At 38.8% G+C, this 24,544-nt stretch overlaps 1 protein-coding gene across 10 annotated transcripts in view; it reads left to right on the plus strand.

Moving 5' to 3' along the window:
* Positions 1–24,544, plus strand: part of GOSR1 (golgi SNAP receptor complex member 1) — a 55,293-nt gene that overhangs the window by 579 nt on the left and 30,170 nt on the right. For 8 of the 10 annotated variants that reach the window (XM_021928894.2, XM_021928896.2, XM_021928897.2 and 5 more), the window contains exons 2-6: positions 3,246–3,366; positions 6,310–6,397; positions 6,740–6,847; positions 11,922–12,013; positions 15,127–15,201. In XM_021928894.2, the coding sequence (XP_021784586.1) occupies positions 3,246–3,366; positions 6,310–6,397; positions 6,740–6,847; positions 11,922–12,013; positions 15,127–15,201 (484 nt within the window). The remainder of the gene's footprint in view (positions 1–3,245; positions 3,367–6,309; positions 6,398–6,739; positions 6,848–11,921; positions 12,014–15,126; positions 15,202–24,544) is intronic. The other 2 variants (XM_021928895.2, XM_009190036.4) reach the window with 1 other exon arrangement.

The following is a 24,544-nucleotide window of genomic DNA, read 5'->3' on the forward strand; positions in this document are numbered from 1 at the left end:
AAGTATGAAGAGAATGGGAGACAGAATGTCTCCTGTTGGGTCCGCATGACAACTACAGGCTGGGAACTTCAGGATTGGGTGTTTTAAGGAAGAGAAAATAACTTACCATACTGCTCTGGAGTCTTAGAATCGGTTTTAATGAAAAAGTTGAGAGAACCTGTGTGAATTGCAGTTACATTTGCTATACTTCTCCCACCAAAAAACCTTCTTGTGATTTGACAAATGCATTTATTTAATTCCTGAAAATATAGTCCGATAAAGTGAGCTTACGTAAAACTCATTCCTGGACCGTGGTGATCAACAAGAGCAGAGAAGCTCACCTTTTTCTCCCAACTCTCTCTTTGCTTTACTGCAGCATAGAAACTACTTTCCAAATTCCTTTGACCTGTTTCTATTGCTATCCACTGAAGCCTCTAGAAACCACAATATTGTCACTATCAGCCCCTTGGTCTAAGAAACTTCATTCTAAATTTATCCAGATTTGCCTATCATACTTTCTAAATGCTTTTACTTGTGTTTCCTACTGGAGAAGACAATTATTCCAATCACAGAAAAGCGTGCTTATAGTTTAAAACGTGTATCACCACCATGCCCATTTGAAATGTGTGTACTAGATAGAAAACTTTTTATTTTATTTTATTTTATTTTTTGGAGACAGAATCTAGAGTCTCGCTCTGTTGCCTAGGCTGGAGTGCAGTGGCGCGATCGATCTCGGCTCACTGCAGCCTCCGCCTCCTGCGTTCAAGAGATTCTCCTGTCTCAGCCTCCTGAGTAGCTGGGACTACAGGTGCGCACCACCACACCCGGCTAATTTTTGTATTTTTAGTAGAGATGGGGTTTCACCATGTTGGCCAGGATGGTCTTGATCTGACCTCGTGATCCACCCGCCTCTGCCTCCCAAAGTGCTGGGATTACAGGTATGACCCACCGCGCCTGGCTGCTAGAAAACTTTTTAAAATTATGTAGAAGAGGCTACTGATATCTTTATTACTAGTCATTAGGCTGTGGTTTTTTGAAGCAGCATGCTATGATATTACAGCAGCTCATTACTGACAACCTACTCTGTGCCAGCTGCTTTAAGCATATGATTACCAATACATAGGCAAACACTGAAGGTAGGGGTTTAAAAAACCAGAAGCTGAAGGTCATAGGTTAAGTAGATTGTTGATACATCTTAGAGTCAGTAAGTGGCTGTGCCGAGATTCGAACTGGCTTTTGGTCTCTGGGTAAATATGCTCCACTATGTTAACTGCGCTTTCTATTTCTGGTTGAAAAGCATATTGAAATAATGTTTTGTATTCTTTATCACTGAAAGAGAGATTCTTATACCATTACCTCTGGTACTTCTGCCCTTTTATTTTAACCTTTACTTACCTTGAATGAGAATACTCGTGTCAGTGTGTGGTTGTCCAGACTGTGGCTTCTGTCACACAACCCCTTAGATGCCAGACTGCTAAACCAATTTATCTACTTGCTTGTTTGCTTCTGCTGTTAAAACTTACGTACTTATTTCTGTCATACTCATATTCGACCTTGTTAGTAGCACATAGTTTATTGTTAGTTTTAACCCTCCAAATTACTTTCAGTAAGTTTTTTTTTTTTTTTCTTTTAAAGACGGAGTCTCGCACTGTCGCCCAGGCTGGAGTGCAGTGGCTCAATCTCCACTCACTGCAAACTCTGCCTTCCAGGTTCATGCCATTCTCCTGCCTCAACCTCCCAAGTAGCGGGACTACAGGCACCCGTCACCACGCCCGGCTAATTTTTTGTATTTTTAGTAGAGACAGGGTTTCACTGTGTTAGCCAGGATGGTCTGGATCTCCTGACCTCATGATCCACCCGTCTTGGTCTCCCAAAGTGCTGGGATTACAGACGTGAGCCACTGTGCCTGGCCTCAGTAAGTTTTTTAAAGGCGATTTTTGGCCAGGCGCGGTGTCTCATGCCTGTAATTCTAGCACTTTGGGAGGCCCAGGCGGGAGGGTCACTGGAGCTTAGGAGTTCGAGACCAGCCTGGGCAACATTGTGAGACCTCATCTCTAATAACAGAAAAAAAAGAAAAAGAAAAAAAGAAAGAAAAAGGCAATTTTCATGGTAACTTTTTTTCTTTATGTTCAATTGAGAAGTCATTTTGGTCTGGGCATAGTGGCTCACACCTGTAATCCCAGCACTTTGGGAAGCCAAGGTCAGTGGATCACTTGAGGTCAGGAGTTAAAGACCACCCTGGCCAACATGGTGAAACCCTGTCTTTACTAAAAATACAAAAATTAGCCAGGTGTGGTAGTATGTGCCTGTAGTCCCAGCTACTTGGGAGGTAGTTGAGGCATGAGAGTTGCTTGAACCCAGGAGGTGGAGTCTGCAGTGAGCCAAGGTCATGCCACTGCACTCCAGCCTGGGTGACAGAACAAGACTCCATCTCAAAAAAAAAAAAAAAAAAAAAAAAAGTCATTTTGCTATTATGCAAAGAAGTTCATGAGCCTAATAAAGCTTTGGAACATAAAAAGCAAAATCTCTTTCAAAAGAATAATGGCTTCTTTCTTATAACATTAACTGGTAAGTTGATAATGCTGGTCATAAACCATAGTTTTAGTTCATTTGTGATTTGTATTCTTTTCTTGTTTTTCTCTGAATTACAGAATTTTAGTTATCGCTATATAAATAGTTTCAGGAATGGTAGAACAACTTTTGTTTTCTAGCCATCTTTAGAGTAAAGCTGCAAAGTTGCATCTCCCATTACTACTTCCCTTCCTGTCCCCTCTGAAGTTTATAAGTGACTAATCTGCTTTGCTGGGCAAGTCCTTGGTTTCCTTCTTTTAAGACTTTTCTTTTTCTTTTTTTTTTTTTCTTTTGAGACATAGTTTTGTTCTTGTCACCCAGGCTGGAGTGCAATGGCACAATCTCAGCTCACTGCAACCTCCACCTCCCGCGTTCAGCGATTCTCCTGCCCCAGCCTCCTGAGTAGCTGAGTGCACCACCACGCCTGGCTAATTTTGTATTTTTAGTAGAGATGGGGTTTCTCCATGTTGGTCAGGCTGGTCTCGAACTCCCGACCTCAGATGATCTGCCTGCCTTGGCCTCCCAAAGTGTTGGGATTACAGGCGTGAGCCATTGTGTCCAGCCAACACTTTTCTTTATGGGTGTAGCTAGATCAGTATATGATCATTGTCATAGTTTGTTTTCTTCAGAATAGTCTTGTGATTTTTGTGTCTACTTTTTATGTCTAATTATTTGTTGTTGTAATTTTGTTAAAGATCTCAGGAAACAGGCTCGACAGCTGGAAAATGAACTTGACCTGAAACTAGTTTCCTTCAGCAAACTATGTACAAGTTACAGTCATAGCAGTACCCGAGATGGAAGACGCGACAGGTATAGGTACTACCAGATTCTGTCTCTTATGCTTTAACTATGCTTTTAAAGTGTTAAAAAACAAACTAAAATATATAACTTCTGTAAGTTGGTCTGTTGGTGAAGTTTTGGTGTTTTGTCATTGACTGTTTTATTTTTTAGTGACTTACTAAAATTCTTCCAAATTCTTGAGACTAGCATTTATTTGGAATCTTTAGACAAAGATTGTTACAGTGTCAGGAGAAGCCTGCTAGAACCTCAGAATAAGTTTGTATTAAAAATATGAGTGTCTAATTCAGCCAGTGTAGGGAAAAGGTGGCTGATTTGCCCATGTGGTATGTATTTCTTGTGTTTTCCAATTGCTAAATGGACCTGTGGATCTACCCAAGTACCAAGTATACATACTGCTTTTCTGGTGTTTATTCTATTAGAGGGTATCTAATGCACTGTGTATCCTTGTTATTCATTATCAAAGCTGTCTTTAATTTTGGTACTTTTTGGAGAAACTAGTATATTACCATATTAAATGTATGGAAAATATGTTCTTATCTTTGAAGCTTATGCTCACTTTAAGTCATCCACTTGTTTCAAGAAAATATTAGGAGTAGACAGGTACAGTGGATCACACCTGTAATCCCAGGACTTTAGGAGGCTGAGGTGGATGGATCACTTGAGCCCAGGAGTTCAAGACTAGCCTGGGCAACATGGTGAAACCCTGTCTCTAAAAAAAAATAGAAATAAAAAAAATTGTTTTAAATTAGGCAATATTTAAGACAGTTACAACGAGTAATATCATGGACCCCCAAGTGCCTTTCTCCCATTTTAAAAAAATGATAATTACTCATTCCATTGAAGCCCCTTATGGCCCCCCACTTTCTCCCACCCCTTAATCAACATGTGTTGTTACTGCATGTTTGTATTCCTGAGCAATTCATCGTATTCTATTATGTTATATGGTATATATATAGTATAGTTATTTTACAACTTTTTTTTTCTTTAACATTTTTGAGATTCAGCAATGGATTCATTTAACTCTGGTATATTCATTTGTAATTTATATGTAGTATTTTATGACTGTATCATTTGATGATGGCCATTGTTTCTAATTTTTGCTAATTAATAATAACAATTTTGATAGCTGACATAGAGTGTTCATTATATGTTAGGTAAGCACTTTCTATAAATACTGCTGGGAACATTTTTACACAGAATGTTTCTATATACCTAGTGGTGAAATTGCTGGTAGCAGAGTTGTTGTTAATCCGCACTTATTTTACATACTTTTTCAAAGATTAGAAGTGAGTAGGATATTTGTCAGCTAATAAAAACAATAAAATCTGAGCTTGGATTTGAATCTAGGTCTATCTCCAGACCCACAGTCTAAACCCTACTATATTGTGTACTTTTGAACAAAAAGCTAATTTCAACACTATAGCCAAAGTACTGTTTCTTTTTCATAAGGACTCATTGGTTGTAAAGGCAGCAGGGCCAACATTGACTCTAGGATCTCAAAATAAATTACTAACACATCAAATAGATTGCATTGCTTTGGACTTGGCTTTATTTAGCAAGAGAATGAAGAATGTTCTTTCTATGCATTTTCTATGTTTTGTGTGCTTCACGAACTAATACTTTTTTTATTCCTCTAAAGGAAAAACTATCTTGAAAACATTTCCTAAGAAATTCTACCACAAACTGAAACTGGCTTTGTAGAATTACTTCAGCCTAACTACCCTTTTAAATAAAAATCTAAGGCCATGAGGATCAAGATTTGATGTGTATTCTAAAGTGTCTTGTTTGATGCCCAGGTTGGAAGCATGTCACAATGAGTCAACTAAGCAATAACTAGAATATTATTTATTCCAGGAATCTTTCTTTCTTTCTTTCTTTCTTTCTTTTTTTTTAACTTTCTGTATTTTGAAAACTTCAAGGTCTATGAATCATTCATTACCCACCTATAAGATGAATTAAATTTAACTGAATCCTAGTATTGTGAAAAATTAGTTTTTGGCCATTTCCTTTTAGTCTTACACTGTCCTGATGAATATATGAATATAAGGAGTATGGAATAACCAGTAGTAGAGATTGCTCTCTCATTCATTCATTCAACAAACATTTAATGAGCATCTACTATGTGCCTGGCTCTATACTAGGTGCTAGGCATATATCAATGAATAGGATAGAGCAGTTTTTTCCTCCCTTCGTGAAGCTTTAATTCTATTGGCATATTGTTGTTTTTCATATATCTGGTAGAGGAGGATTTATATTAGTAGTCTACAGAGCATTTTTTAATCTTTTTCATTTGCCACACCCAAGCACTGTCACAGGGTAGGACAAAGTCTTTGGTAAGATTGGAGAGCATAGTCATTGCCTGGGCATTTATCTGTGTCCGGTATAACTCCGATCTGTATTGAGCTGCTCATCGGATGCTAATACATACCTAACCTGATGAAAGTTAGTGGTGTTTTAGAAAAGGCAAAAGAAACACTCAGGACAGGTGGGTTTAGAATTTGAATCTGTCAAACATAAGTTTCACTTATAAAAAGATAGATTTTTGACCATTCAGATTTGAAAAGGCAATTTAACACAATTCTACGAAACAAAAAGATGATTGCATACTGTAAGTGGAAATGTAGAAGATTAGTACCACAGTATGCAGGTGGCTGTATATATTGAATTTAAAGCCAGTTCCTGAGTATTCGTTAGCTAGTTATCCAATCTGTGGATCATTTAAACCTCAATCTTATTTCCTCTTGGTAAGAGTCAAGGAAAGAAGAGAGAACTTAATGTTGAGGTTGAAGGAACCATAATTCCTTTGGGGTAAAAATGTAAAAGATTGTTTCTCACAAACCCTATATAACATAATCCATAATTCATTTTATGGTTCATATTAATTACCTTATTATTTTAAGTATGTTTTAAAGGACTGCATTTGAGTAATGGATCCTCTTTAACTGAACTTCTTTTTAGTTCTGATACAACACCCCTTTTAAATGGATCAAGCCAAGACAGAATGTTTGAGACAATGGCGATTGAGATTGAACAACTTTTGGCAAGGGTAAGTTCTTTGTTAAATGGCTGTTTTGCAAATAACTGTATACTTGTTAGATAGGATCCTGGATTGTATTGAGACAGACATGTTTAATGGAATTATCCATTCCATTCAAGATGTGTACCTCCCCACACCACTTGAATTTTGATGACAGCCATTCTCAGGTGATATGATGTTATTTTGGTCTTTATGGATTATGTGGGGGAATGCTTAATTCTTACTTGATATCTTGTTTGTTTTTTGTTTTGTTTTGTTTTGCTGTCAAAAGGGCATATAGGCAAATAATTTGCTTTTAGCTGTTTATAGTGCTTAGTAAAATATTTTTATTTTTTTTTTCTTTATTTCTAGCTTACAGGGGTAAACGATAAAATGGCAGAATATACCAACAGTGCAGGTGTCCCCTCCTTGAATGCGGCCCTGATGCATACATTACAGCGGCATAGAGACATATTGCAGGTAATATATTGGGCTCGAGACATTTTCATTATCACAGGAGTTCGGGTTTTTTTTTTTTAAATCCCTGCATTGGATATGTGCACATGTATTTAAAATGACAAAGAGAAACATCTGAGAAAATAAATGCCATGCTAGAGGGACTTGTTTTACTTTTTTTTTTTTGGTCGCCATTATAAAATTCTGAAAATATCTAATAGCTCTTGCTATTTCCTGGCGAAGTTGACTAATATTCATCACTGGGTAATATACTTCCTTTCTTGGAGACCTAGCTAGCTAGCTGTAACCGTGAACTAGTCAATGGTCATGTATAGACAGTAACATTGTGGGTTAGAGTGTGCTTTCATCTGGCTTTGAAGATGATATGGAGGGGGACTAATTTACTATACTTAGTATATTGTTTCAGAAAACAATAAATGTTTATGCACCAATAAAACTAAACTCTTAAAGATTTAAATGGAGGATATGTTAAAAATATAGTAGTACAAATAGGAAGGCAATTTTTTTTTTTTTGAGATAGGGTCTCTCTGTCACCCAGGCTGGAGTGCAGTAGTGCAATCACAGCTCACTGCAGCCTCAACCTCCCAAGCTCAAACAATCCTCCTACCTCAGCCTCCCGAGCATCTGGGACCACAAGCACATGCCGCCACACCTGGTCAATTTTTTAAAAGTTTTTTAGCAGAGACAGGTCCTTGCCGTGTTGCTCAGGCTGGTCTCTAACTCCTGTGTTCACAGGTTTTTACTATGTTGCCCAGGCCGTTCTCTTAACTCCTATGTGTGGGCAGTCTACCCACCTCGGCCTTCCAAAGTACTAGAATTACAGGCATGAGCTGCTGTACCCAGCCACAAATATTTTTAATACTGTGAAAAGTCAGCAACTATTTCTAATTTTAAAAACTGTTTTTAAAAGTAGGAATAGATGGCCAGACGCGGTGGCTCATGCCTGTAATCCCAGCACTTTGGGAGGCATGAGGTGGGTGGATCACCTGAGGTCAGGAGTTGGAGACCAGCCTGGCCAACATGGCAAAACCCTGTCTCTACTAAAGTACAAAAATAAGCCGGGCAATAAAAACATTCCCATTAAATAAAACAACACAAGGATACCCATGATCGCTACAAATGCATAACATTGTTTTTGAAGTTCTTGATGGTGTAATTAGACAGTAAAAAGAAATGAAATGTAGGCTGGGCATGGTGGCTCACGCCTCTTATCCCAGCACTTTGGAAGTATGAGGTGGGTGGATCATTTGAGATTCGGAGTTGGAGACTAGCCTGGCCAACAGGGTGAAACCCCTTCTCTACTAAAAATACAAAAATTAGCGGGGCATGGTGGTGGGTGCCTGTAATCCCAGCTACTTGGGAGGCTGAGGCAGGAGAATAGCTTGAACCCTTGAACCCGGGAGGTGGAGGTTGCAGTGAGCCGAGATTGTGCCACTGCACTCCAGCCTGGGCAACAGAGTGAGACTGTCTCAAAAAAAAAAAAAAAAAAAGTTGTAAATATTGGGAAGGAAGAGGCAAAATTTCTGTGAGGTAGCAGGATAAAATTTGTCTAGTATACCCAGGAAAATTACCTGATAAAAAGTTAGAAACAATTAAATTCAGTAAGATGGTAGATTATAAAATGAATACATAAAAGCAAATAGTTTTCCTACTATGATAGGAAATAAATGATAACCTGTTAGAAAATATAATGGAAGAAACTATAAAGTATTTATGTATGAATTAAATAAGAAATGTGTAGGACTTGTATGTGCAAAATTCTACTGAGGGACATAGAACAAGATTTAAGTAAAGGAAAGAATCAGTCCGTTTTTGGATGGGAAGACTTTCGTCTGAATTGCATGGCATCCCAGTGGAAACAACAGGGTTGTTTTGTTGTTTGTTTAGTTAAAAACAAATGACAGAATGATACCAAAGTTCATTTGGAATCATAGACATACAAGAACAACCAAGAAGAACAACTTGAAAATGAAGATAAGTGGTAGAGGGTTTGTAGTTCTCCCAGATCTTAAAACCTGTTAAAAAGCTGAAATAGTTGAAACAGTTTGATACTAGAGGAAAAAAAAATTAAATAAATAAGAACAATTAAGCAGAGTAGAGTTTATATGTAGACCCAATTATGTATGGAAATTTTTAGTTTCTGATAAAGATGTTGTTTAAAATCAGTGCGGCAAAGAGAAATTATGAAATAAATGGAACTATAACCATTGCCTAATTATTCAGGGATTAAAAAAAAAGAATTCTATCTCAATCCTCACATCCAGAACAAATTCCAAATGGATCCAAGAAGTGTAGAAAAAGAAACCATAAAGCAGAGGTGAAATTTATAAACTTTTGAGCGGAAAGGACTTTCTAAATAAGACTTGATACTGGAAACTGTAACAAATGACTAATTTGCTTACTACACAGAGAAATAATAGAAATAAGAAAAAGACAGTAGGAAAATGGACAAAGGGTGTAAAATTGCTTACAAAAAATGAGTGGCCAAAACTATAAAAACAGTTTCAGCAGTATTTCCAAATAAAAATACAGAAATCTAAAAGAGGTGATTTTTCACCTGTCAGGTTAGCAAATGTTGAAACATTTATAACCCATTATTGGCAAGAATAAAAATAAAAAAACGGCACTCCTATATTGCTGGTGGGAACATAAATTGATGTAATGTTTCTAGAAGGCAGTTTACCACTACCAGAATGTAAATGAATGTAACATTCTTTGATCCAGTTATTGTTTTTTTTTGAGATGGAGTCTCGTTCTGTTGTCCAGGCTGGAGTGTTGGAGTACAGTGGTGCAATCTCGGCTCACTGCAGCCTCCGCCTCCCGAGTTCAAGCGATTCTTCTGCCTTGGCCTCCCGAGTAGCTGGAACTACAGGCATGCACCATCACACCCGGCTAATTTTTGTATTTTTAGTAGCAATGGAGTTTCATCATATTGGTCAAGCTGGTCTCAAACTCCTGACCTCGTGATCCACCCAGCTCAGCCTCCCAAAGTGGTGGGATTACAGGCGTGAGCCACCGTGCCCAGCCCTGATCTAATTATTCTATTGCTAGGCATTTACTCCTTTTTTTTTTTTAAGCTCTGTTGAACTTAATAGACATTTACTCTTTAAATACACTTTTTTTTTTCTTTTTTTTTCAGACAGAGTCTCACTATGTCACCCAGGCTGGAGTGCAGTGCACGGTCTTGGCTTACTGCAACCTCCGCCTCCCGGGTTCACACCATTCTCCTGCCTCAGCCTCCTGAGTAGCTGGGACTACAGGTGCCCGCCAGCATGCCCGGCTAATTTTTTGTATTTTTAGTAGAGATGGGGTTTCACCGTGTTAGCCAGGATGGTCTCCATCTCCTGACCTCGTGATCTGCCTGCCTCGGCCTCCCAAAGTGCTGGGATTTCAGGTGTGAGCCACCATGCCTGGCCTAAATATACTTTTTTTTAAAAAAAAATAAAGAGTTCAGTTAAAAAAATACATATAAGAATGTTTATTGGCAGTATTTTTTTTTTTTTTAAACAGTGTCTCGCTCTGTTGCCTAGGCTAGAGTGCAGTGGTATGATCTCAACTCACTGCAACTTCTGCCTGCCAAGTTCAAGTGATTCTCCTGCCTCAGCCTTCTGAGCAAAGTAGCTGGGACTACAGGTGCGTGCCACCACACTGGCTAAGTTTTGTGTTTTTAGTAGAGACGGGGATTCGCCATGTTGGCCAGGCTGGTCTCGAACTTCTGACCTGTAGTGATCCACCTACCTCAGCCTCCCAAAGTGCTGGGATTACAGGCATGAGCCACCGTGCCTGGATCTTGCAGTATTTTTAATAGCAAACAAAATGAAAACTAAAGTGTTTATCAGTAGGGAATTTATTAAATTGTGATAGTCATAAGATAATATTCTATGCAACTATTAAAAAGAATGATGTAGTTTTCTTTTTCCTAATATGGAAAGATTGCTTGATACTTTATGAAGTACAAAAAGCAGGGTGTACATCAGAATGTATATTATGACTTATCTGGCAAAGTGAAAGAAATAGATAAGCTTGTATATGTAAAAACATATTTCCTGGCCAGGTGCAGTGGCTCACGCCTGTAATCCCAGCATTTTGGGAGGCTAAAGTAGGTGGAACTCTTGAGGTCAGGAGTTCAAGACCAGCCTGGCCAACATGGTGAAACTTCATCTCTACGAAAAATACAAAAATTTAACTGGATGTAGTGGCACACTCCTGTAGTCCCAGTACTAGGGAGGCCGAGGCACTAGAATCGCTTGAACCCGGGAGGTGGAGGTTTCAGTGAGCTGAGATGGTACCACTGTACTCCAGCCCGGGTGACAGAGCAAGACTCTTGTCTCCAAAAGAAAGAAAATAATAATTTCCTGGAAGAAAATGCAAAATGATGGTAACAGTGATGAGGGATGGGGCAGAATGTTTGTTTTCCTTTGTTTCACCTTTATTTCTTTTGGTGCTCTTTTAATATTCTCCTCCGTGTTTATGTGTTACTTTTGTTTTTTAAAAGGTCAACAGGGACTCTGTGGGAGACAAGACTTTTATTTTCTTCTTTATCTACATCTCCGAATTTATGAAAAGTAGTGAATATTCTTAATATCTTTTAACAGTGGTACAAAAATAATAGAAAATGTTTAAAGATTATTTTGTTCCTTACAGTTCTCTTGATTCTTTTTTGTTTAGGAATTAAATTTTTTGTGAGAGCTCCAAAATGATGAACTTTGAAAATAAACTCTGTTACGTTTACTGTTAAGTAGAAAGAGCCTCTCAAGTTTTCTCCTAGACTATTTGAAGTTATTTTATGTCAGAATTTTTTTCTTCTTAATTCTCTCTCATAAGACAAAGTACTAGGAGGTACAAAGGACAGTGATTTAACGGCTGTGTTTCCCTAGCACTGAATTATTTTCATTTGAAAGAAGTTGGTCACTCTTCAGCAAAGTAATTTTAAAGTTATTTTTACCTTTGGTTAATATAATTTTTTAAATAGCAGTTTTCTTGACAAATTTACAGTGTGATGATAATGCATAACTGGTTCAGTGAGATGAAAATCCTTAATTAGCTTCTGTTGAGACTGGATGTTGATTTATTACAGGATTATACACATGAATTCCATAAAACCAAAGCAAACTTTATGGCAATACGGGAAAGGGAGAATCTCATGGGATCAGTACGAAAAGATATTGAGTAAGTTGCCTTTTATATTATTTTGTAGAATATTTATTCAGATTTAGCTTTAGGATATGTTCACGGTTAATTGCAAATTGAGTGGCAGAACCATGGTTGAGGTTTCAGGGTTTCTAATTCCCATTTCACTGTCTTTTGAGCATTGCTGCTACAGCGTCATCCTAATCTACTTTTCCATTTTTATCTCATGCTTCCTCTATCATTGGCTCCTGCCAACCTTGACTTTCCTGTCTTAATTCAAAGTCCAGCTTAGATGGTATCTTCATGGTTCTCTCATCTCTTACCATCCACCCTAAGAATTATAATGTTACTTTTATGATCCTCTGCATATGTGTCAAAGAAAAAAGAAATTCTTTAATTATAACATTATCCGTAACTGAAGCTCTCCATGTTTCTCTTCCTGATTATCACCTATCACTTGCCCCTCTCCCTTGTCCCAACAATTATATATTACAAACAATAATATGTACAAACTCACAGCCTTATGTTAAATTATTTAAGGACTCCCAGCATTCTCATACTGATCTCAATCTATAATTTTAAATATTTGTTTTTTTCCTCTGTCCCTTTACCTCACTTTTAATGATCTATTCTAGCATTTCAAATGCATTTTTGGAGATTTTTTCACAACTGAACGCTACTGACAAAGTCCCGTGGGCATCTCATTGAAGCTGAAGACTTTCCAGTTTGGAGCTATCGAATGATACTTGTCATCATCTCATTTGTGATAAACTATGTGATATGTTTTATAAACTATGATACACATTTATCATAAACTATATATTATATGTACTCTCAGAAACACTTTCCTAGAGATCCTTTATTTTGTTGTAACAATAACAGTTTCAGCAGTAAAACTGTTGTAATATTTTTAGTCCTTCAGGACTTTTGTTTAATTTCTGTATAGTCCATTTATATATACATTTTGAGGAATGCAAAATGGCCATAAAAGATATGTTCATCTATTCGTTAAACTGTCTCCTCAGTACCAGCTCTGAGTTAGCCACAGTAGAAGGTGGAAATGAAAAGACCGGCCAGGCGCGGTGGCTCACGCGTCTAATCCCAGCACTTTGGGAGGCAGAGGCAGGCGGATCACTTGGGGTCAGGAGTTCAAGACCAGTCTGGCCAACATGGTGAAACCCATCTCTATAAAAATATAAAAATTAATTGGGTGTAGTTGTAGGCGCCTGTAATCCCAGCCACTTGGGAGGCTGAGGCAGGAGAATCAGTTTAACCTGGGATGTGGAGGTTGCAGTGAGCTGTGATCGTGTCGCTGCACTCCAGCCTGCATGACAGAGCAAGACTCTGTCTTAAAAAAAAAAGAGAGAGAAATGAAAAGACCAATGTGGCCCTGTAGGAGTTTAGAATCTAGGTGCTAGAGGAAAGTATATGTAGTAATTTACACCGTAATTTTTAATATATTATATTTTTTGGCCTCACAGCAATCTTTTGGTTAAGATAGAAATCATCAGTCTCATTTTACAAAACTAGGTATTGAGACACTTGTCTAAGGTGAAGTGACTGTGAAATGATGGAGTATAGATTTAAATCCAAGTCATCATGTGTTCTTGGTTATATCATTCTGCCTTCCTGGGTGGTGGTTTCTCCTGTGCTTTGCACAGTAGCCCTGCATCTCAGCCAGTATTTCAGTTTTAACAGCAGGACTCTTTTTTTGTCTTACTGTAGTATTTGTACAGTTAACTTGAATTTTAAAAATTTTGGGCTGGGCATGGTGGCCCATGCTTGTAATCCTAGCACTTTGGGAGGCCGAGACAGGTGGATCACTTGAGCTCAGGAGTTCAAGGCCAGCTTGGCCAATATGGTGAAACCCCGTCTCTACTAAAAATATAAAAATTAGCTGGGCATAGTGGTGGGCACCTGTAATCCCAGCTACTCAGGAGGCTGAGGCACAAGAATCGCTTGAACCCGAGAGGCAGAGGTTGCAGTCAGCCGAGATGGTACTGCTACACTCTAACCTGGTTGACAGAGTGAGATTTCATCTCAAAAAAAAAAAAAAAAAAAAAAAAGCAAAAATTAGCCAGGCATGGTGGTGTGCTCCTGTAGTCCCAGCTACTTGTGGGGCTGAGGCAGGAGGATCACTGGAACCTGGGAGGTTGAGGAGACTGCAGTGAGCCAACATTGTGCCACTGCACTCCAGTCTGGGTGACAAAGTGAGAAAGTGAGACTGTGTCTCCAAAAAAAAAAAAAAATTGTTCCTGATACTTTATTATTAGTGGAAACAGAAAAATTAAATTTTCAATAGTAGTGATAAGAGTAGTTTTTGTTTTTGTTTTTGTTTTGAGATGGAGTCTTGCTCTGTCGCCCAGGCTGGAGCGCAGTAGCGTGATCTCTGCTCACTGCAAGCTCCGCCTCCAAGGTTCACACAGTTCTCCCGCCTCAGCCTCCGAGTAGCTGGCACTACAGGTGCCCGCCACCGTGCCCGGCTAATTTTTTGTAATTTTAGTAGAGACAGGGTTTCACCATGTTAGCCAGGATGGTCTCGATCTCCTGACCTCGTGATCCACCCGCCTTGGCATCCCAAAGTGCTGGGATTACAGGTGTGAGCCACCGCGCCCGGCCCAAGAGTAATTTTTTTGTCAACTTCAATACACTGAAGACCAAAACGGTTATCCTTAAGTGTGCCAAGATGAGCAAATCTTTAGCTTGATTTCAGTGTTCCTTAGGCTTCAGATGGTGGACTACATGTATTATTGTGAAAGAAAACATTTCATTTCAACAGCTTTCCCACCCTGTGTGCTATGTACTAAATCAGTCCTAAGTTTTACTTCCACTTGGAGAAATATGAAGATATCAGAGATAGGAGGTAAAGGAAAAGTAAGATTTTTTTGGTGGGTTGTTTCAGAATGTTGAGTTATTTTGGTGAAAAACATTGTAAACTGTGAGGCCTAAATTAGAGAGCCAGAGGCATTAATATTTATCTACTTATAATAACATTTTTCAGAGGGAAATGCAAAGGATTATGCACTTTCATTGTTCGTTCAAAACTGTGGAGAGGCTCAGTTTTTCTACTTTCAAGATCACTAGGGTCAGTCACTTAATCTGATTTTGTATTCTCTGCCAAAAATGTTTTTAAATTTTCTCTTTTGTTCCAGATCATATAAAAGTGGGTCTGGAGTAAACAACAGAAGAACTGAGCTATTTTTGAAAGAACATGACCACCTTCGAAAGTAGGTATTGAATGTATGTGCATTATGTGGTTTTCCATGTTTATTAATTCATTTACTTATGTAACCAACATTTTATGTTTATTATAATAAGTGCCTTGTCCGTGCTAATTCATTTTATTTTCCTAATGACTCTTTTCAATAGAAAAGGAATTGCAACTGTTCCAACCACAATTAGGAAAGATCCCATGCTGTTGACTATTTCACATCACTTAATTGTTACCTTAATATGATTTTGTTGTTGTTGTTTTGAGATGAGTCTCGCTCTGTCGCCCAGGCTGGAGTGCAGTGACTCGATGTCGGCTCATTGCAGCCTCTGCCTCCCGGGTTTAAGCGATTCTCCTGCCTCAGCCTCCCAAGTAGCTGGGACTACAGGCGTGTGGCACCATGCCTGGTTTATTTGTTTGTATTTTTGGTAGAGATGGGGTTTCACCATGTAGCCAGGATGGCCTCCATCTCCTGAGCTCATGATCTGCCCGCCTCCACCTCCCAAAGTGCTGGGATTACAGGCATGAGCCACCACCGCACCCGGCCAGTGCGTGCGCCAATTCTCTATAGAGGGAAACAGACAGGATGAAACTGAATGTAATAAGAGCTCCTGATGAATTAGATGAGTTGTTGAGACTGAAAAGACGGGCTTAGTCATTGCTCTCAATATGATAACACGAGCTTCTAAATACTTTTCTTAAATCAATTTTTTTTTTGTAAATTACAAATACTTGCTAGGTAATAAAATAGCATTAAAATTATTAGTAAAATATGTTTACAAAATAATGTGAAAAACTAGTTTTCCAGTGTTTTTGTATTTCATTTGCTAAGTGCTTTGAGGAAGAAGTGGCAAGATTTTTTTGAAGTAACTTTAAATAACAAAAGCTATAAATGCCTTTTGTAGTGCTCATTTTAGAAAGTACGGATAGTTCAACAACACAAAAACAAAGTTGAAATCACACATTACTACAAATTCTGTAACATTGTTTACTCTTCAGTAGTCCAAGCTTTTCCCCATGTAATTTGATTTTTTTGTTTGTTTTTCTAAAATAAATGGTGCATGTATTCCATAATAAAGATAAACCATAAGTTATGTAACCATTTCCCTAATGTTGGCCTTTTGGATTATGTTCTGTTTTTACTATTATACATAGTAAAGCCTTTGCGTGTATCCATCGTGATTTCCTCACGATAAATTCCTAAATTAGAATTGCAGGATTAGGGAACACACTCATTTGTAAAGTGTTTCCTATAATATTGGCAAATTTCCAAGTTTGATGTTTTGCAATAGGGTCAGGCTTTTTACGGCTAGAACTATGTTTAAGCTTACACTTCTTCATAAATATTGTTTTTTCATGTTATTATAATTTTTTACTTGTTCCAAAAGTACATATTTTTGCCTGGAAAAAGAGCAAGTCAGTTTTTGAAAATGAATGCCAGACTTAAACATACATACACACACAAAACTTACTTTGTAATGAATTGTTTTTACCAGCTCTCCTTAATACTCTTTTTATCTAAAAATAAATGCTGTTAGGTTTTAGCAATTTATGTTATGGATGACAAATTTCTTTTCCTATATGGTGGATAAAGTAACTTTCATTTTTGGCTTGTCTTTCCCTGAGTCTGTCAGTCAGAAGAAAATACTGACTTTGAATTAGTGTCAAGCTTGTAGCTACTTGTTTTTTGATGGACTGCTGATACATTCTTATAGGGTTTTCGGTTGCTATTTAGATTAATTTCTCTTTCTTTATATAATTGTTCTTTTTCAGTACTCCCTGATATTTTTCTTCTTGAAAAAGTATCTAGTTAATTTTATATTTTAAAGTTCTTCTCCTCACCCCAAGAATTTCTGCCTTTATAATCTTTTCTTTCTTTTTTTTTTAAGACAGAGTCTCACTCTGTTGCCGAGGTTGGGTGTCGTGGTGTGATCTCGGCTCACTGTGCCCTCTGCCTCTCGGGTTCCAGCGGTTCTCCTGCCTCAGCATCCTGGGTAGCTGGGACTACAGGCACCTGCCACTACACCCAGCTAACTTTTGCATTTTTAGTAGAGATGGGGTTTCACCATGTGGCCAGGCTGGTTTTGAACTCCTGACTTCAAGAGATCCACCTGCCTCAGCCTCTGAAAGTGCTGGGATTACAGGCGTGAGCCAATGTGCCCAGGCTTTTTTTTTTTTTTTTTTTTTGACTTGGGGGTTTCACTCTGTCTAATATGGCTGATTCTGGCCAACATGGTGAAACCCCGTCTCTACTAAAAATACAAAAATGAGCCGGGTGTGGTGGTGGGCTCCTATAATTCCAGCTACTTGGGAGGCTGAGGCAGGAGAATTGCTTGAACCCGGGAGGCGGAGGTTGCAGTGAGCCAAGATCGCACCATTGCACTCCAGCCTGTGTGACAGACAGAATGAGACTCTAGCTCAAAAAAAAAAAAAAAAAAAAAGATATATGGCTGATTATATTGTTGCTGTCTTTATAGACAGAGAATTAAGGAGTAAAGAGGACAGACAGACTATATTACCTCAAACATTGAAATGCCATGATTTATCCAGAATCATGCATTCAATTTCCTGACCATGCATATGATGCTTTTTCTCTAGAAGCATTTTGTCATTTTGAATAGAATATGTCTTCTGTATTTACCTTAATGAAGTTGACAACTTTCAGAGGTTTTCACTGGTGAAGACAAACTTGAATAAGGAGATAACTTACACAAGCAGAAAAAGCCTCATCTCTTCTGGATTCCTTTAATGCCGGTGGTCATCACCAGGTGTAGATCAGTCACCCTTTACCCAGGCTGGGACCTCCACCTTCTCATCTATAGATGTGTCACCTTAGCAATCTTCTGCATCTCACTGTCACCCAACACATTTTCTCCTTCCAAGCCTCTGCAGTCTCACGAGTTTGTATTTTTCTTATGACTGACCTTCCTACCCTATCCAGCCTGGATCTCATAGGAGATTAACTGAAATACTCCCAACGTTGGGCCTTTCCTGGGCCCCTGTCTTCCTTCTGTACCCTGGTAAAATGCCAGCCCAATCCATAGTCTGTTGTTCTACTTCTGTATGAGAGGGCTAAAGAAAAAGCAACTAGTCATACAGATGAACCCTGTTTTAAAGTAACTGTTAAATCTTTTCAACCTCATCTGAGTGCTCAGCCTTGTCTGATGCCTTTTGCTTGCCTAGTCCTCCTGTTTAGTTCTCTCATTCTCTTCAAGAACTTTACCAAATCTTCTCCTTCCCCCTCTTGACCTTCCTGTCTCTTCACCTGATACAGAGGTTCTTAGCTCCTACTTCAATGAGATGTTTAAGGTTTTGCTCTTTTCTATAAATTGACCTATAGGGGTATCCCTCTTTACCCCTTTTCTATAGTTGTTAGGGGATAGAATATTTGTCCTGAGAAGGCCAAGACACACATCGGACACTTTTCTGTATCCCCATTTGCTATGTAAGTATTTGACTCTTCAGCCATCCGGTATACTGTCTCTGGTTTATACCTGTTGTCTCTGTGTCTACTCATTTCAGCTTTAGCCCATTGACTTCTTCCCTGACAACACTACTGAACTTGTCAATAGGCACATTGGTGATCTCCTGCATGCCAAGTCTCACGGACATTTTTCTTCATGTTGTTTGACTGCTGCTCTGCCTGACTTGATATTATAATCTCCTTTCCTTGAAACCCTAGGCTACTGTAGCACTACACTTTACTGATTCGCCACTTACCTTCCTTACTTCTTTTTGTTTTTTTCCTGAGTCCCTCCAGGTATGGCCTAGGAATCCTTTTAAACACAGTGCTCCAGGCAGAAATTAGTTGGAGTTAGTTCACAAGATGCAATTTATTTGCCATCCACCCTTGCATTTCAGCTCCGTTATTTGTCCTTGACATGCCTGTCTATAAAAACACTTTCTCCTTCCCAGAGATGGCAGCTAACAAGACCTAGCAAAGAGAAATGGGAATTTTCATTCACAATTTCATAGGGAAAGCAATTGGTAAGATTATTTTACTGCCAAGGATAATAAGATTAATGAGAGAGTTGAAGAAAGAGACATGAATTCTGAAATTGTCTAGAACCATCTAAGAGGTAAAGCTGAGGAGTTTTATCCATACTTGTAGGCTGCGATTGTTTTCATAGAAGTACTCTCTGATTTATGGGCATGTTATTGATCACAACTAGAATTGCAGATTGTGTGCGTTTAATACATCAGCCTAAAAATCCTTGACATTTTAAAAATACCTTTGGCAGAGTTGTACAGTAGTCATGATATTTAAAATATTATTCTAATTTGTTGGTTTCCTAGAGTATAATTTCATTTAGTCACATGTATGATAAGAACATACAGACTTCTTGCTGGGGGCATTGGCTCATGCCTGTAATGCCTATAATCCCCACTACTCAGGAGGCTGAGTTGGGAGGATTGCTTGAGGCCAAGACTTTGAGATGGGCCTGGGCAGCATAGCAAGACTGTCTCTAAAATAATAATAATAATACTGAGCATATTTCTTGGTTTCTAGGGTTAATTTTTTTTCATCTTTCTCTCATTAATTTACCACTTTTGTCTGACTAAGATACCTTAAGTTTCTTTATTCCTTGGATTGGTAGTATAATGAAATTATTTGGGCAGGGTTTTGAAACCAGAGAGACCTGGGTTCAAATCCTGGTGTGGATTCTATCTTTTGAGGTAAGGTTGTTTAAATCCTCTGACTTTCCAGTGTCTTTTAAATGGGTAATATAACCCTTACTTTATGGACTGTTGCAAAGATGAGAGAGGATGTATGTGAAATGTTTACTTATTACAGTGCTTGATATGTAGTAGACGAATTCTAAAATTATACTGAGCCATTTTTCCTATAGTGGCTTTAGAAAAGAAAAGTATACTCGTACATTAGAATTGTGCACCTAGGGCTAAGTGACTCTAGCCCTGTGGAACCTGTCAATGCCAGAATGGTATGTAGGACTAGATAGATTAATGTCACCTGACCCTGATTGTCTATTGAAACTCAATGTATGGCCAGGTGCAGTGGCTGACGCCTGTAATTCCCGCACTTTGGGAGGCCAAGGTGGGCGGATCACTTGAAGTCAGGAGTTCAAGACCACCCTGGCCAACCTGGTGAAACCCCATCTCTACCAAAAATACAAAAATAAGACAGGCGTGGTGGCAGGCGCCTATAATCCCAGCTACTCAGGAGGCTGAGGCAGGAGAATTGCTTGAACCTGGGAGGCAGAAGTTGCAGTGAGCTGAGATCGCGCTACGCCATGCCAGCATGGGTGACAGAACAATACTCCGTCTCAAAAAAAAAAAAACTCTATTTTAAAATTACTCTTATTAGTCATTAGTCTTATATATCAGTATAATGAATACTTTATTCAAAACCTTCTCTTTTTTTTAGACGGAGATAATAAAATTTCAGTTGCATTCCACCTGTTTCTTCATGTGCGTGTCTGGATGCACATGTAATTTGTTGGTACCAGTTTTGGTTGTTTAAACGAGTGTTTGTTCAGCATCTGTGTTGTGGAAAGTATTGTGCTGGGTCCTGGAGATAGCACAGTGGCATCATCCCTGTCCTTAGTGAGCTCAGCCAGAGGGGGTGAGGAGCAGAAAAATGTGAATCGGTAGTTTCAGTGCGAAGTAATAAGTGCTTTATTATGATGTGCAAAGGTTTGTGCGCACCCTAGAGGAGCACATAAAAGGGAGTCATTAACCTCCTGAAGCTTCTGAAAGGGCTTTAGAGAAGTCAGACATTTGATTTGATTCTTGAGGAATGAGTAGGTGTTCTCCAAGTAGAGATGGAAAAAGATTGAAAAGTTGAAACTCAGACCTCATGACCATGCCTTCCTGTGTTCTCTTCTTAAATCCATATCATTCCTGATACATTATTAAATGGATCTATTTTGAAACGTCGTGCATTTACTCCAAGTCCAAACCCTCTCCCCCAGGTTATGGGCCTCACTCATGCACCTGAAGAGGACACACAGGGCAAAAGAAAGTGAGCAGTGGGGGGGCTCTGAGGGTCATGGGGGTCAGCCGAGGCTGCCATTCTTTGTCCTCATAAATCAGATTTACTGAGGTAGAACGTACTTACAGTAAAAATGTATCCATTTTAAGTTTACAGTTTGGTACGTTTTAACAAATGTATAGACCCTTAACTGACACCATGGTCAAGGCAGAGAATATTTCTATCACCTCAGAAAAGATCCTTATGCCCCTTTGGAGTCAGTTCCTGTCCCCTAGTCACGGGCAGCTGCTTACTGGCTTTCTGTCACTATAGATGAGTCTTACCTTTTCCAGAATTTTATACAGATGAATTCATACAGTCTGCACTTACTTCACCTAGCATAGTGTTTCTAAGATTCGTTGTTTTTCTTAAATGTCAGTAATTGATTTCTTTCTATAGCAGAATGACTTCCATTGTGTGATATACCACAATTTCTTTATCCATTCAACCATTGTTGCACATTTGGGTTATTTTCAGTTTTTGGCTATTACAAACAAAATTATTATGAACATTCATAAACAAAACTTTGTGTGGTCATATGTTCTCATTCCTTTTTGTTTTTCTTTTTTTTTTGAGATGGAGTCTTGCTCTGTCACCCAGGGTGGAGTGCAGTGGTGCAATCTTGGCTCGCTGCAACCTCCGCCTCCCCGGTTCACGCCATTCTTCTGCCCCAGCCTCCCGAGTAGCTGGGACTACAGGCTCCCGCCACCAAGCCCGGCTAATTTTTTGTATTTTTCGTAGAGAGGGGATTTCACCATGTTAGCCAGGATGGTCTCGATTTCCTGACCTCGTGATCCACCCGCCTCGGCCTCCCAAAGTGCTGGGATTACAGGCGTGAGCCACCATACCTGGCCGTTCTCATTCCTCTTGAGTAAATACTAGGAGTTGTATTGTTGAGTTGTATGGTAAGTATGTGTTCCAATTTATAAGAAAGTGTCAAACTTTTCCAAAGTGGTTATACCATTTTTGCATTTCTGTCAGTCATGCGTGAGAGTTCAAATTGCTTTAAGTCCTTGCCAACACGCCTTTCTTTTGTAGCCATTTTAGTAGAAGTGTAAGGGTTTTTATTGTCGTTTTGATTTGTATTTCTGTAAGGACTGGTGATGTTAAGCCTTCTTTCAAGTGCTTATTAGCCATTTGTGTATCTTCTTTTTTATTATTCACAACTCACAGGTTATTATGACATTTGTGTATCTTCTTTAGTGAGGGGTCTGTTCAAGTCTTTTTGCCTTTTGTTGTGGGCCTTTTTCTGTTGTGTTAAAAGGGTTCTTTGTGTATTCTGGACGTAAGTCCTTTGTCAGATAAAGGTTTTGCAAGTATTTTCTTTGAGCCTGTGACTTCCTTTTCATTTTCATCTGGTGACTTTCAAAAGAGCAGAGGTTTTTAATTTTGATAAAGTCTGGTTGATCAGTTTTTTCTTTCTGATTCATGTATTTTTGGTCTATTTAAGATTTCTTGGCTGTCCTAAGGTTACAAATTTTTTTCTTTTGTTTTCTTTCAGGAATTTTAGTTTTAGCTTTTTTGTTTGTTTGTTTTTAAACCTGAAGCATTATACAGTTTTAGCTTTTTTTTTCTTTAGTTTAAGTTCTAGGGTACATGTGCACACTGTGCAGGTTTGTTACATGTGTATACATGTGTCATGTTGGTGTGCTGCACCTGTTAACTCATCATTTACATTAGGTATATCTACTAATGCTGTTCCTCCCCTCTCCCCCAACTCCCCGGCAGGCCCGGTGTGTGATGTTCCCCACCATGTCCATGTGTTCTCATTGTTCAGTTCCCACCTATGAGTGAGAACATGCGGTGTTTGGTTTTCTGTCCTTGCGATAGTTTGCTGAGAATGATGGTTTCCAGCTTCATCTATGTCCCTATAAGGGACATGAACTCATCCTTTCTTGTGGCTGCATAGTATTCCATGGTGTATATGTGCCACATTTTCTTAATCCAGTCTGTCATTGATGGACATTTGGGTTGGTTACAAGTCTTTGCTATTGTGAATAGTGCCGCAATAAGCATATGTGTGCATGTGTCTTTATAGCAGCATGATTTATAATCCTTTGGGTATATGCCCAGTAATGGGATGGCTGGGTCAAATGGTATTTCTAGTTCTAGATCCTTGAGGAATCGCCACACTGCCTTCCACAATGGTTGAACTAGTTTACAGTCCCACCAACAGTGTAAAAGTGTTCCTATTTCTCCACATCCTCTCCAGCACCTGTTGTTTCCTGACGTTTTAATGACTGCCATTCTAACTGGTGTGAGATGGTATCTCATCGTGGTTTTGATTTGCATTTCTCTGATGACCAGTGATGATGAGCATTTTTTCATGTGTCTGTTGGCTGCATAAATGTCTTCTTTTGAGAAGTATCTGTTCATATCCTTTGCCCACTTTTTGATGGGGTTGTTTGATTTTTTTCTTGTAAATTTGTTTAAGTTCTGTGTAGATTCTGGATATTAGCCCTTTGTCAGATGTGTAGATTGTAAAAATTTTCTCCCGTTCTGTAGATTGCCTGTTCAGTCTGATGGTAGTTTCTTTTGCTGTGCAGAAGCTCTTTAGTTTAATTAGATCCCATTTGTCTATTTTGACTTTTGTTGCCATTGCTTTTGGTGTTTTAGTCTTGAAGTCCTTGCGCATGCCTGTGGCCTGAATGGTATTGCCTAGGTTTTCTTCTAGGGTTTTTGTGGTTTTAGCTCTAACATTTAAGTATTTAATCCATCTTGAACTGATTTTGTATAAGGTATAAGGAAGGGATCCAGTTTCAGCTTTCTACATATGGCTAGCCAGTTTTCCCAGCACCATTTATTGAATAGGGAATCCTTTCCCCATTTCTTGTTTTTGTCAGGTTTGTCAAAGATCAGATGGTTATAGATGTGTGGTATTATTTCCGAGGGCTCTATGCTGATCCATTGGTGTGTATCTCTGTTTGGGTACCAGTACCATGCTGTTTTGGTTACTGTAGCCTTGTAGTATAGTTTGAAGTCAGGTAGTGTGATGCCTCCAGCTTTGTTCTTTTGGCTTAGGATTGTCTTGGCAATGCAGCCTCTTTTTTGGTTCCATATGAACTTTAAAGTAGTTTTTTCCAATTCTGTGAAGAAAGTCATTGGTAGCATGATGGGGATAGCATTGAATCTATAAATTACCTTGGGCAGTATGGCCATTTTCACAATATTGATTCTTCCTATCCATGAGCATGGAATGTTCTTCTATTTGTTTGTGTCCTCTTTTATTTCGTTGAGCAGTGGTTTGTTCTCCTTGAAGAGGTCCTTTACATCCCTTGTAAGTTGGATTCCTAGGTATTTTATTCTCTTTGAAGCAATTGTGAATGGGAGTTCACTCATGATTTGGCTCTCTGTTTGTCTGTTATTG

Source organism: Papio anubis, chromosome 17 (assembly GCF_008728515.1).
Source record: "Papio anubis isolate 15944 chromosome 17, Panubis1.0, whole genome shotgun sequence".
Classification (NCBI taxonomy): domain Eukaryota; kingdom Metazoa; phylum Chordata; class Mammalia; order Primates; family Cercopithecidae; genus Papio; species Papio anubis.